Source organism: Leptonychotes weddellii, chromosome 4 (genome assembly GCF_054177405.1).
Source record: "Leptonychotes weddellii isolate Sample4059 chromosome 4, ASM5417740v2, whole genome shotgun sequence".
Taxonomy (NCBI): Eukaryota; Metazoa; Chordata; class Mammalia; order Carnivora; family Phocidae; genus Leptonychotes; species Leptonychotes weddellii.
This window is the reverse complement of record NC_138372.1, coordinates 6,988,715-7,002,265: the sequence shown is the minus strand read 5'-3', so window position 1 is coordinate 7,002,265 and position 13,551 is coordinate 6,988,715. Positions and strand designations below refer to the sequence as shown.

The 13,551-nt window shown below is 49.5% G+C and overlaps 1 protein-coding gene across 1 annotated transcript; it reads left to right on the top strand.

Moving 5' to 3' along the window:
- Positions 1 to 16: 16 nt before the first annotated feature.
- Positions 17 to 12,896, top strand: PGD (phosphogluconate dehydrogenase). Its single transcript, XM_081817470.1, has 10 exons — positions 17 to 118; positions 1,088 to 1,206; positions 3,458 to 3,527; positions 5,758 to 5,892; positions 7,812 to 8,001; positions 11,119 to 11,249; positions 11,432 to 11,565; positions 11,929 to 12,028; positions 12,163 to 12,285; positions 12,382 to 12,896. The coding sequence occupies exons 2-10, from the start codon at positions 1,181 to 1,183 to the stop codon at positions 12,499 to 12,501; spliced, it is 1,029 nt and encodes a 342-aa protein (XP_081673596.1). The 5' UTR covers positions 17 to 118; positions 1,088 to 1,180; the 3' UTR covers positions 12,502 to 12,896.
- Positions 12,897 to 13,551: the final 655 nt, after the last annotated feature.

Sequence of the window (13,551 nt, the reverse complement as noted above, 5' to 3'; positions counted from 1 at the left end):
TATTTTGTCTCTCATTTCTTTGGCCCACCTTCATGCTAGCGTCTGGTTACAGGTACCATTGTTGGACACTGGCGACATCATCATCGATGGAGGAAATTCTGAATACAGGGACACCACAGTAAGTATTCTTCAGGCTAAATTCTTCCTGGTTCTGAGAACATTCTAGAAAAAAGTACCAGCATTGCACACATCATAAAAGAGTGGACCGTCCTTCTGCAGTGCTGATACTAGAGCTTGGAGCGGACACTGCAGTCCTCAGCCTCTGTTTCTGCCGCGACGTTCCTGAGGTCTCCTCAGTCATACCTGTAACTCAGACGGAGGACTTCTGCTTAAATACCGCAGGCTGACGGTTTGTGCTTAGCTCTTCCCTCCTCCGCCAGCAGCCCATGACACGTCAGTAAACAATGTGGTTGAGAACCACGGCTTTACTGGCCTTGTGGGCTGAAAGAAGACCCTGTACCATCTCAAGTGCTGAGTGGCAGGAGGTCATACTCATATGAAACCAACTCTTAAAAACCAACCCCCCCCCCCCGCCAAAACCCACCAACTCTTAATGGAGTCTTATGGTACTAGATCTTCCAGGAAAATGAGATTGTATGTTTGGCTTTATTTATTATTTCCCTTTGGGGGAAGGGTAGCTATTTTAAACTTCCATGGATTTTTTTTTTTTTTTAAGTAATTTCTATACCCAGCATGGGGCTCAAACTCACAACCCCAAGATCAAGAGTCACATGCTTTACTGACTGAGCCAACCAGGCTCCCTGGATTTTTTTTTTTTTCCTTAACTCCCAAACTGAGGGAATTAAATTTCTTTTTAAAACTGTTTATTTCTATTTATTTTTTTTTAGTAGGCTCCACACCCAACGTGGGGTTTGAACTCATGACCCTGAGATCAAAGTTGCATGCTCTACCACTGAGCCAGCCAGGCGCCCTGGGATACAATTGCTTGAAATGATCAGGTTATTCTTGGATCCTGGGGTCATTTCATGTCCAGTGCGGGCTCTCCATACCAGTCTTATACCTCTTCTCATTCATCGGGAGAAACTGTCTTATGGAAGCATAACAAAATTATTTTTCTCTCATACAGAGACGATGTCACGACCTCAAGGCCAAGGGCATCCTGTTTGTGGGGAGCGGAGTCAGTGGTGGAGAGGAGGGGGCCCGGTATGGCCCCTCACTTATGCCAGGAGGGGACAAACAAGCCTGGTGGGTATCCGAGGTGCCACCCCTCACTTCAGCACAAGGGAGCCTGAGCGGTGAGGGGAGTGAGCTGTGGGCAGCGCTGGTCTCTGTGGCCCCTGAGTGGTGGAGATGCTGGAAACACTTCTTTTGTCTCTACATTTTGCTGCTTTGGTATCATGTATGTGCATATTCTCTTTGCCTCCTCTGTTATTCCCTCCAAGACTGACACTGGAAGCTCTAAACAGGCTTACTGAGTTCAGGGGCTTTAAGGAAGCCATTCGAATAATGTCCTGGGCACTGTCTGGACTTAGAAGTAAAGTCTGCCTCTCTAAGTGATGGACAGTCCTCAAATAACTATTTAATAATCGTGAGTACTGGAAGAATCTGACGGGGCCTGTTTTGTCCCTGGGAGAGTGAGGTGGAAGTTTTGTATCTACTTGGGGATAAAACAAGTTTTACACTGTGCACTGTGCTGTACATAAGAGGAAATGCTGGTCATAGAGGGGAGGGTGTGGCGGGGATGTAAGAGCAGGGGTGCGGTGCATAAGGCATAAGGGTGGGGGGTGAGCGGGACAGAGAATCAAAATGAAAAGGTGCAAGTAATAACCACGCCTGACGCAGACTGAGGGAAACCCGCTGCTGAGATTGCAGAGAGGTGAGCCAGACAGAGGGAGGTGGGTAAGCGGAAGAGAAAGAAACAGAAAAGGAGGGATCCTTTTGAGGGAGACGTGGAAAGGTACCATTCTTTCCTAAATGAGTTTGATTTCCAGTATGCTAGAGTTATATTAGGAGTTGAAGTAAGGAGTGATCAAACCTAATTCCCAGAGGTGCAGGGTCCTGGGGAAGGTTATTCTTTAAATTACCTCTCTGATGAGTAAGTTCGGGGATTTTCTGCAGTACGTGAAATCTAAAGATTTTATATATTTATTTATTTGAGAGAGAGGAGAGAGAGCGTGTGGCAGCAGGGGGAGAGGAGAGAGAATCATAAGCAGACTCCCCGTTGAGTGTGGAGCCCAGCATGGGGCTTAATCTCCTCGACCCTGAAATCATGACCTGAGCGGACATAAAGCGTCGGATGCTTAACCCACTGAGCCACCCGGGCGCCCCTGCAGTTTGTGAAATCTAGAAGTAGATAGAGGCCTTCCTGCTTCTCAGTAGTTCATAAACATTTATCTTGGGCTAGACATACAGACGATACACATGAAAATATTTGATAATGCAGAGATGCTCCAATTGCTCATTGACTCATTCTCAGACTGGTCTGGCAAACTTTTTTTTTTTTTTCTTAAAGATTTTATTTATTTATTCATGAGAGACAGAGAGAGAGAGAGAGGCAGAGGGAGAAGCAGGCTCCCAAGGAGCAGGGAGCCCGATGTGGGACTCGATCCCAGGACCCTGGGATCATGACCTGAGCCGAAGGCAGTCGCTTAACCATCTGAGCCACCCAGGCGCCCCCGGTCTGGCAAACTTAAGCATATATAAGACTCATTCAAATTGTTTGCTAAAAGTAATAGGAATGATGGTTAATATAGTGTTTAAAATGGGGTCACCTGGGTGGCTCAGTTGGTTAAGTGTCCAACTCTTGATTTTGGCTCAGGTCACGGTCTCAGGGTGGTGAGATCGAGCCCCAACAGAAGTAGGAGTGGTGCCGTTACCTGAAATGCTCAGTACAAGTTCAGTGAAGTTCTAAAGCTTAATGTGTAGCTGTCTTAGCTCTAACCCTGAGCGTTGACTTTGCAACCCTGGCAGCCCTGTGTCTTTACCAAAAACTTCTTGTGAAGAAGCCTTTATTGGTCAGTAGTGAGGAGAACATAAGCAGAAAGCCTTGTGAGTTCACAGATCCTCCTAGCGGGGCAGTGGGAGGGGTGAGGAACAACTGCACTAACGAAGAACGCTGCTCTGGGAACTCCGGCTTGGGTCTGCGCATGCGGAGTCCTGCTGGGTCTGATAACGTGCACCCAGACCGGTAACAGGCGTCTGCACGGGAACTTCCTTGTTGCTTGCTGTTTGGCATCACAGCTCCTTTATAGTGCAAAAGAGATTTCTCCTGGTGCTTGGATGCTTCCGGCTGGCCTTTCTGTCTTCTCCAACCAGGTAGTCTGCAGCCTCTGTGGGGCTTACCACGTGGACTTGGAACATTCATTACTTTTTCCACGTGGACTTGGCACGTCCACCTCCCATTCGAAAGAAAAAGATTGGGGGGAGGTCCTTGAGTATTTAACTGAGATCTCAGCCCCTCTTTTCAGCAGCTAAACTACATGGTTCCTTCCCACAGGCCCCACATCAAGACAATCTTCCAAGGCATCGCTGCGAAAGTCGGGACGGGAGAACCCTGCTGTGACTGGGCAAGTTCTGGCTCCTCTTTCAAGCCAGCTGGTAACACGGGCACAGACATGACAAAGTGCACAGAGCCAGGACCGCCTTGGTGGCAGTAGTTAGTTTTGTGACAAGCTTCTCAATCTTGAAGTCGCTAGCGCAGCTGAGGCCTAGGATGCATGCCTGTTTTGCGTGTCCTTGCCTCCTAACTGAATATTTCAGAGCCTTGAGGTTGGTATTAAAAACAGCCCTCCTCAATTCATCTAAAAGTTGGATTTCTTAAGAAGGCACAGCAAGGATGAGGTGAAGCGAGACTTGTTTTATTAGCTGTGTGACTTCATGAAAATGAAGAAAATGTCAGAATGAAGGTGGGCTCCGTCTGCCTGCATGGAAGGAGCAGGATTGAAGGGCTGGTGCTGTCAGATGTCCTGGCCACGGCTGTGGAAAATCTCTTTCCTGTAGCTTGGGACGCAGGTATTCTGTGCTTGAACAGAGTATGTGACATATGGCCTTTCGCCTTCACGAAACGGGAGGGAGGCCTAGGCTCATTCCTATACGCCTCCCTTCCTGCATTTGGTGTTGCAACCAAAATCACTTTTATCCCTCCTGCAGCCCCAGTCCATGCCATGGATGGGCAAAGCACTAGGCTGAGAGACCTGACCTGTAATTCCGGCTCTCACATTCACTGTGGGACATTATCGAGTCAGTCAGGAAAGTGTTCTTGTCCGTAAAATATGAGGGGTGGGCTGGGTGGTCTCCGAGTTCTCTTTAGCTCCTAATCCCCTTTATTAGCTTTATTTCGTATGAGGGAGGTAAAAGGCGGAGATGGAAGGGGGCCTGAGGTGGACGAGGAAGGGGGGGGCCTGACCCCGCCCGCTGATGGCAGCTGTAGCCCCCGATGCCGGTCCGTACATCTTAACCAGCGGTCCCCGAGTCAGGCAAAGTCTGCTTAGGGTGGAGAGAGGCTGGGCTGGATTTGGGGGGCTGAGGATTTTCTCATTAGTATGGACGGGGCAGGGAACTTTCAGGCCACGACAGTCGATTACGACAGTAAAAGGACAGCCACAGTCACTCCTTTGTAGACACATTTCTTGTAGACACAGAATCATGAAGAAAAACCAGTACTGGCCCTGCTGTGTCTTGACTGAGTCAGAGCTTGACGTTCTTTAGCCTCAGACTTACTCTCAGGCTATTGAGAAAACTGGTATAGATACTAAAAGTAGGCAGTCCTGAGTTCATTCTTGAAGTTACAGGAGGGATGGGGTGAAGTACGATGTTATTAGCCATGTTACTTAGCAGCCAAAGAAGGTGTCAGAATCAGAAGGGGGCACGTCAGCAGTGGAAACTAAGACGGCGGGAGTCTCGGATGTAAAGGTCAGTTGTATGGAGCCCGGTGGTGACAGAGCAGAGACCGCTCAGGTCAAGCGACCTTGGGTCCACCGCGCAGGTAGACGCCTGTTGTGGAGATGGATGCGCCTGACTGCAGAGCCCGTTGCCCCAGAATATTTGACCCTGAAACTCCCTTTGTTCTGATTCCTGGCCCACTGAGCAATTCTCGATGATTTGGTTTCCTACGCAGCTCGTCTGTAGGGACAGAATGTGCCATCGGGACTAACACTTGTAGCCACTAAAATCCGTAGTTAGGTTTTTTACCCTAAATTCACAAACTGGTATTCTGCCTGTATACATCTTGCCAGCTTTACTGTAAATCCGTGTCTCGTCAACGGTGAGACACTGGCAAGAACACATTTCTGGGCTTACCAGGTTGAGGGCCAGACCTGGGATCTAAGGTCATTTTACCCCTTGGTAGCCATTGGAAACAACTACAACACAGTTACATACTTAACAGTGCCAGTGATTTAATTAGCCAACTTGCTGTAACCCCCAGTGGCTAGGAGAACGGTGACCTCGGGAAGAGGAGGTCTTTCACTTGTGGGCAGGGCTGGGAGCGAGGGGCCCTTCATAACAAGGGAGGGTGGGAAATGCAGGCCGACGAGCTGTGGGTGCTTACAGTGAATGGGAGGCTTGGAAAAATCTTGAAAGGAACGAATTCAGAGTGAGTTTGAAGGAACACTGGACTGGATTGAAGCTTGTATTGAATTGTTACGTAGTGACGCTTAATTTTAAAAATACTACAGATATTTGCTCCCTATTTGTTATTTTTTGTATGGGGAGGGAGCCTCGCCAAAGAATTTGATGTGGGCTTTTCTGGGTTATTACCTGCCTCTGAAGGCCTCCTGGTGCTCGTTGCCCTGACAGGTCGGGGATGAAGGAGCAGGACACTTTGTGAAGATGGTGCACAATGGGATCGAGTATGGGGATATGCAGCTCATCTGTGAGGCTTACCACCTGATGAAGGATGTGCTGGGCATGGGGCATGACGAGATGGCAAAGGTGAGTGCCGGGCCCTGTCTCCGGGCTACAGCAGGCGACTGCTGCTCAGATGAGAGGGATTTGCTAGCAACAGTAAAGCCTTCCTCCGCCTCCTTCCTGTGGTCATGCTGGTGGCAGGATGGACTCAGCCCAGGGGCGCCTGGGTGCCTCAGTCGGTGAAGCGTCTGCCTTTGGCTCAGGTCATGATTTGAGTTAAGCGTCAGGCTCCCTGCTCAGCGGGCAGCCTGCTTCTCCCTCTCCCCCGCTTGTGCTAAGTAAAAAAAAAAAAAAAAAAAAAGGATGGACTCAGCCTGATTTAAGGGAAAGCTGTACGATAGGATAGCTAACCGCTGAGCCAGAAGTCCCCCGAAAATCTTGGCGGTGATCATTACCACCATTTAGTGACCCTTCATGTGTCAGGCCTGTGTCCTTTTATGGTCATTACCTCATTTGGTCCCCCCATTGTCCCATAGGAGAGGCAGGATGGGAGCTTGCTTTCCTGGTCAGGTTGGGACTGGCTGTTTGACAGTTAATCAAAAGTTAGTCAAAGTGGGGGAGGGGCGCCTGGGTGGCTCAGTCATTAAGCGTCTGCCTTCTGCTCAGGTCATGGTCCCAGGGTCCTGGGATCGAGCCCTGCGTCCGGCTCCCTGCTCTGCGGGGAGTCTGTTTCCTCTCCCTTTGACCCTGCTCCTGCTGTCTCTCTCTCTGTCAAATAAATAAAATCTTAAAAAAAAAAAAAAGTCAAAGTGGGGGAAACATAAACATTCCCCCCAGCGTTTTATTATGAACCGGATGTTCAAACACACAGCGAAGTTGAACGACTTTGGTGGTGAACACTTGTATGCACACCCCCCATATTCGCCTACTAGCATTTTACTAACTTGCTTTATTGAATGTCCGCCCATCCCTCTATCAGTTTGATCTTCTAAAAATACATTTTGAGGTAAACACCAGTACTCTCTTAAGACTTCAGCATCGTTCCTAGTAAACACTTATTTTCACTGAAAATGGAGGGAGGCACATCCATCACCAGTCCAGTCCTTTCCTCGAAGTGCAGCTCTGCTGGCCGGCATCATAGGTGTCTTTCTCATCATCTCAAATTTCCACTTCCAGGGACTTCGAGGGGAACATAATTTAGGGACACTTCCTTGCAAGGTGACACTGCAGAATCCTTCCAGATTTTTTACAGTTTTTCCTAATTTTTTTTTTTTAAAGTTTATTATTTTTTTAGTAATCCCTACACCCAATGTGGGGCTTGAACTGACAACCCCGAGATCAAGAGCTGCAGCCTCCACTGACCGAGCCCCCTGGGCGCCCCTCCTCCTAACTTTTAAACGTGTCATCCCCACTTGGTTTCACTGACTTGCCTTTACTCTTCTTTCCAAAAGTTTTTTATTTTCATAGAAACAGTGCTTTTCTTTTTGTGTGTTCAAATGTAATTGATTTACTTAAAACTTAACGTATTTATATATACAAGTGCTGCTCTGTATGCCAGGAACTGTTCTAGATGTTGGGGATGTAATAGTGAAAAAACCGAAGTCCCTGCCCGCACGGAGCTGGGAAGACACGATAGTAACCACCCAGCCGGTGTAAAACTAGGTGGGGGTAACTGTTCCGAAGGAGAGGAAACGGGTGTAAGGAGTAGGTCCGGTGAGCAGGGAAGGCCTCCGAGGAGGCGATGGTGTGAGGTGAGGAGGGCCTGGCTCTGAGGGGAGAGCCGTGCTGGTCATCAGTCAGCATAACCAGGCTCAAATCAAATACAGCTGACTCGTGGTGAGCAGAAAACTCAACTCGGGGGGAGCAGGGCTCAGACCCGTACGTGGAGCCTGTTAGCGTGGACGGCGGGGCAAGTCGTGAGCGCCGGTCCCTCTTCGCAGGGAAGGGGGCTTGTGCGTAGGCCTGCTTTCTCTCACGCTCTTTCCTCTCACGTCCTGCACTAGGCGTTTGAGGAATGGAATAAGACCGAGCTCGACTCATTCCTCATTGAAATCACGGCCAATATTCTCAAGTTCCAAGACAGCGACGGCAAACACCTGCTGCCGAAGATCAGGGACAGCGCGGGGCAGAAGGGCACAGGGAAGTGGACTGCCATCTCAGCCCTGGAGTACGGCGTTCCCGTCACCCTCATCGGTAACGTGCGGCTTTCGGCCGAGGCCCCTCGCCTCACTGGTGCGCCCTTGCTGTCCTTCTGGGATGTTGGGGTAGACTGGCCACTAAGGACCGGGTTTTCAGGAAACGTGTGCAACCCTCGTCAGTGGTCAGTGCTTTCTGCTCCTCCCGTGTGAGAGGCTGACACTCTCGAATCTCTTCCTGATGACCTTCTCTCAGTCATACGGTCTTTGAGATGCGTTTGGGAGTTCCTGGCTCTCTTCTCTAGTTCGACCTTCGGGGTAGCTTCTGCCTTAGGGATTGAACTGTGTTCAGTGACTTCCATGACTTTCCAATGGGGAAGATCATGGTAACGAAATTTTTCATACGGAAGTTCACCAAACGACATAAGCTTACGTCCTCAGCATTTATTGTTAATATTTTGATTAGGTCCCCCCCCGGTATTTTATTTATTTTTAATTTTATTTAAAGGTTATTTATTTATAAGTAATCTCTACACCCAACATGGGGCTTGAACTCATGACTCTGGGATCGAGAGTCACATGCTCTTCCTACTGAGCCAGCCAGGTGCCCTTCCCCCAGATATTTTTTTTTTTTAAAGATTTTATTTATTTATTTGAGAGAGAGAATGAGAGAGAGCATGAGAGGGGGGAGGGTCAGAGGGAGAAGCAGACTCCCCACTGAGCAGGGAGGCCAATGCGGGACTCGATTCCGGGACTCCAGGATCATGACCTGAGCCGAAGGCAGTTGATTAACCAACTGAGCCACCCAGGTGCCCCTCCCCCAGATATTTTAAAAATAAAATAGTACCTATACATTTCAGGTCCTTTAATATTCTCTTCCTTCGTTCTTTGTTTAGAAGAAAGCCACTATCCTGACCACTGGTGTGTGTCCTTCTCTCGCATGTTGTTTTAGAGCAGTGAGCTGAGCATCAAACTCGAGAAGATACAGGGCGAAGGAAATCACAGAAAGCAGAAATAAACAGAGAACAAATAATAGGATTCATAAAACAAGCTGGTCCTTTAAGAGTAAACTGGGTACACTTCTGGCAGGATTGAGAACGGACAGTCAAGGTGCCCAGCTTGCCGAGGGAAAGGCTCATCTTTGCTCCTGGCAGGAGGGCGCCCCTCCAGTAAAACAGATTTTCCTGTCTGCTCGGCTGCCCTAGCCCGCTCCCTCCTTTTCGTTTCCTATGAATTAGGCTGCCCGCCGCCAGTGGCCATGCCGGGAGGCACGCGAGGGGAAGCGGGCTGCTCAGCCAGCTCGGGGCGGCGAGGGCACGGCGGTGGAAGAGCAGAGTAGGTTCAAAGAGAGCCCTGCTCTCTCGTGCGCCCTTCTCCCCGCCCGAGGCGGGCCAGGCTTCAGCCCTGGGTGGGTGCCCTTCGTGTTTGTTGAACTAACGGGGAAGGAAGTCTTGGAGCGGACCCTTGGGTAACACGGCCTCCGTGCGCCCGCTGTTACACCATCGCTTCCGCCCCCCGGCGCGGGCGCCTGCGCGTGCAGGACGGGCGAGGCAGGGCGGGGCGTGGCCACCGAGCCGGCTTGTGTTCCCAGTTTGGGCTGCCTGTCAAGTGAATGGCCAGAGGCTTTACTCCAGTCTGTCTGTGCAGGGAGGATTAGTTAAGAGTAGTTTATTCTTTTTTTTTTTTTTAAGATTTTATTTATTTATTTGACAGAGAGAGACACAGTGAGAGAGGAAACACTAGCAGGGGGAGTGGGAGAGGGAGAAGCAGGCTTCCTGCGGAGCAGGAAGCCCGATGCTGGGCTCGATCCCAGGACCCTGAGATCATGACCTGAGCCGAAGGCAGACTCTCAGTGACTGAGCCACTCAGGCGCCCCTAGAGTAATTTATTCTAAGTATATAAAGTGTCAGTTAAGCAAGTTGTCTTTTCGAAGGGCTAATTTTTGAAGATGCTAAATGTCTTGATATTAAAATACCATAATGAAATGTTTATTCAAATGAAACAAAATTATGGTGATCAAGGACGTGTTGGAAACTAAATTTTAATAATTAGAAAATGGAGTTTTTGGGGCGCTTGGGTGGCTCAGTCAGAATGCTCTGCCTTCGGCTCAGGTCATGATCCCAGGATCCTGGGATCAAGCCCCACATCTGGCTCCCCGCTCAGTGGGAAGCCTGCTTCTCCCTCTCCCACTCCCCCTGCTTGTGTTCCCTCTCTCACTGTCTCTCTGTCAAATAAATAAAATCTTAAGAAAAAAAAAGAAAATGGAGTTTTTTGAGGGGCGAGTCTGTTATTTCTCAATGTACTAGCTGTTGCAGACAACCCCCACATCAAGGCAACGCCACCGTAGCTGAGCATCTAGCTGAATTCGAAGGCTGCCTGATGTTAACTAGTTTTCAAGGGGTAGTGAGTGCTTCTAAAGAAGAGAGTCTTTCAGGGCGCCTGGGTGGCTCAGTCGTTAAGCATCTGCCTCTGGCTCAGGTCATGATCTCAGGGTCCTGGGATCGAGACCCGCATCGGGCTCCTGCTCGGCGGGAGGCCTGCTTCTCCCTCTCCCACTCCCCCTGCTTGTGTTCCCTCTCTCGCTGTCTCTCTGTCAAATAAATAAATAAAATCTTAAAAAAAAAAAAAAAAAGAAGAGAGTCTTTGGTGAGCATTTAAAAATTAAAGTCCTCTCAAGTGAAATTGAAATTTTACATATGGACCAACAGAGTAATTCTGAATAAAAGTGGTTTTTTACTTCCTTGTTTTTTTCCCTAGAACTCCTCCCTTTTATTTTTTTTAAGATTTTATTTTTAAGTAATCTCCACACCCAGTGTGGGACTCGAATTTATAACCCCGAGATCAAGAGTCACAGGCTCCACCGACAGCCTGCCAGGCGCTCAGAAGTCCTCTTTTGAATTTCATGTTGATCTTTGTGATTGATACCTACATTTAGTTGGAAGATTGACTTGTTTGGAGTTTTAGTTATCAAGTTAACGGTCTAGAGCTTTTTATAAGTTCAAAACTCTTTCTGAGCCAGGTTAAATTTTGTGGCCTAAGGTTGAAACTTCAGCTCTTTTTGCAATTGGAAATCAGCTCCTTTTCTAATTTTCCTCATTCTTTCCGGCTTATGTGTACTCTCGTCCCTTCGGTTTTATGAGTGAACTTTGGTAATGTTATTCCTTCCCCTACGCAGGAGAAGCAGTTTTTGCTCGATGCTTATCATCTCTGAAGGACGAGAGGATTCAGGCTAGTAAAAAGCTGAAGGGTCCCCAAAAGATCCAGTTTGAAGGTGATAAGAAAGCATTCCTGGAGGATATTCGGAAGGTGGGGCCCAGTCCCTCGCCGTGGTTGTTGGTGCCTCGGGTGACAGTGGGGGTGGGAGGACGTAGGAGGCCCAGATGGGGGCAGCAGAGCCCTGTCCTGTTATCACTGGCCCTGCCAGGACCCGCACAGCTGACGGGGAGGAGGTGGCTAACTCTAGCTCTGGTGGGTCTGTCATTCTTTAGGCCCTCTATGCTTCCAAGATCATCTCGTATGCGCAAGGCTTTATGCTGCTAAGACAGGCAGCCACGGAATTTGGCTGGACCCTCAACTATGGTGGCATCGCCCTGATGTGGAGAGGGGGCTGCATCATCAGGAGGTGAGTGCGGGGCACACGCCAAGCCACCGTGTCAGAGTGGTGGCTCTGCGCCTATGTGGACAGTTGCCCTGGGACTGGCGCGGTGGGTCTCCGCACTGGCCACAAGGCTGGTTCAGATGGTCATGTCCCACTTTCCTCCTGTAGTTACCTGGTCTGACAAGATCATCTGTACTCTGTGAGAACGATCACGCCCTCTGGCCTTGCCTTTTGGGCCTCAGGCCCCATGTTGTCCCCGAGCGAACCGCTGGCGTTCGGGGATGAGGATTAACTCTATGTCACTAGCATACGTGTCAGCTGCTTTCTGTCGGGCGTTCAGCGGGCTCAGGTTAAGAGTCACGGTTGCTTCCCTCTTGATCATTTCAGCGTGTTCCTAGGAAAGATAAAGGATGCATTTGATCGGAACCCACAACTTCAGAATCTGCTACTAGATGACTTTTTTAAGTCAGCTGTTGAAAACTGCCAGGTAGGTAGCCCAGAGCTGGTTGCTGGGAATTTTGTTTTTCACTTCCCAGCCTCGGTGCACATGGAATTCTGTCACTTAGAAAGGAAGCAGTTCTCGGGGGGCTGACCCCTAGTCGTGGGCTTGTTTTGCCACAGGGCTCATGGCGGCGGGCAGTGAGCACCGGGGTCCAGGCGGGCATCCCCATGCCCTGCTTCACCACGGCCCTGTCCTTCTATGACGGGTACAGACATGAGATGCTACCGGCCAACCTCATCCAGGTGAGCTTTCTGAGCAGGTGGTAAACATTAACCTGGCCGCTGCCTGACGGCGGCCTGTCTGCGTATCATCCCAACCCACCCGACTTCTTGTTTCAGGCTCAGCGGGATTACTTTGGGGCTCACACTTACGAACTCTTAGCCAAACCCGGGCAGTTTATCCACACTAACTGGACGGGCCATGGTGGCAGCGTGTCGTCCTCTTCATACAATGCCTGATCAGACCGGTCAACTGCCGCGATTCCCCAGACTGGAACATTCCACTGGCCACCGACACAGCTTACACAGCCCTCCGCCCTCCTCTCTGCTCAGACCTTTTAAAATAAAGTCTCATAAGAGACTCCTGAAAAAGTCACGTGAGTGTACGTGCAAAGAAGCTCCGTGAGCAGCACCATGCCCTCTGCCCCGGCCTCTTGGAGCCGAGCACGTGCGTGCGTGCGTGATCAGCTCCCGGAAGCCGTTTCCCACGCGTCCCTGTGCTGAGGGGCAGCAGTTCCCCCTGCTAGAGGCTCGCGGGAATCAGAAGGGCTTCTGTGGACTTTGCTCAAACTGGAAACTTTGTATCACATAGATTTCCCATTTTTCTCTACTTAATAAAAGGTACATTCTACGGATGCTTTTTCTCCAGACTCTTCAGTATTCTCCCCTCGGCCACACTGAGCCGTTCTCACCACTGGCAGGGAGGCTGGCGGCTGGTTTCATCACATTGGAGCCTGTTTCCTTCCAGCCGTGTTCACTTTTTCCTCTCTGTTTTCTTTAAAAAAAGACTCCAGAACAATATAAGAAACACACCAAAGTTAGGATCCTGGTTAACTGTGCGAGGAAGGAGGAGGAGGCGACACAGGGGACCCGAATGTTTTCTCAGGTTGGGCGCTGGGTCTGCGGGAGTTCACTGATAAGTCTTCATGCCTTTTGTGTGTCACACTTCATACTACACGTGTTAGGGAATGACATTTAAACGACACGGGGGCCTCAGTGTGCCCACCTCTTTCTGTTTGTCCCTAAGCCAGGCGCATGGGTTTGGGGTGGGAATTTTAGCAACCTAAGCCTACTCCTTGAATGGGGCCTGTTCACTTCATCTTAGTCAAGAACCAAAGTCCTGCTAGCACACTTGCTGATAGTGTTATATGGCCTGGCGCCAGTGTAATTATTTTATTCCAGCAGCTTAACTCCAGAAGATTTCTCTGGAATGCTTTACAGAGTCTTGAGAGTATCCTAGAATAGAGCAAAGGACTTCCTTGTTTTGACAGCTGGTGTGTAATCTGACCC

Bases quoted from the DNA above. Each gene is read 5' to 3' on its own strand.
- PGD (XM_081817470.1), top strand. From the start codon at position 1,181: ATGCCAGGAGGGGACAAACAAGCCTG. The intron at 5,893-7,811 runs GTGAGTGCCGGG...GTCCTGCACTAG, and splicing joins GGCATGACGAGATGGCAAAG to GCGTTTGAGGAATGGAATAA. The intron at 8,002-11,118 runs GTAACGTGCGGC...TCCCCTACGCAG, and splicing joins CGTTCCCGTCACCCTCATCG to GAGAAGCAGTTTTTGCTCGA.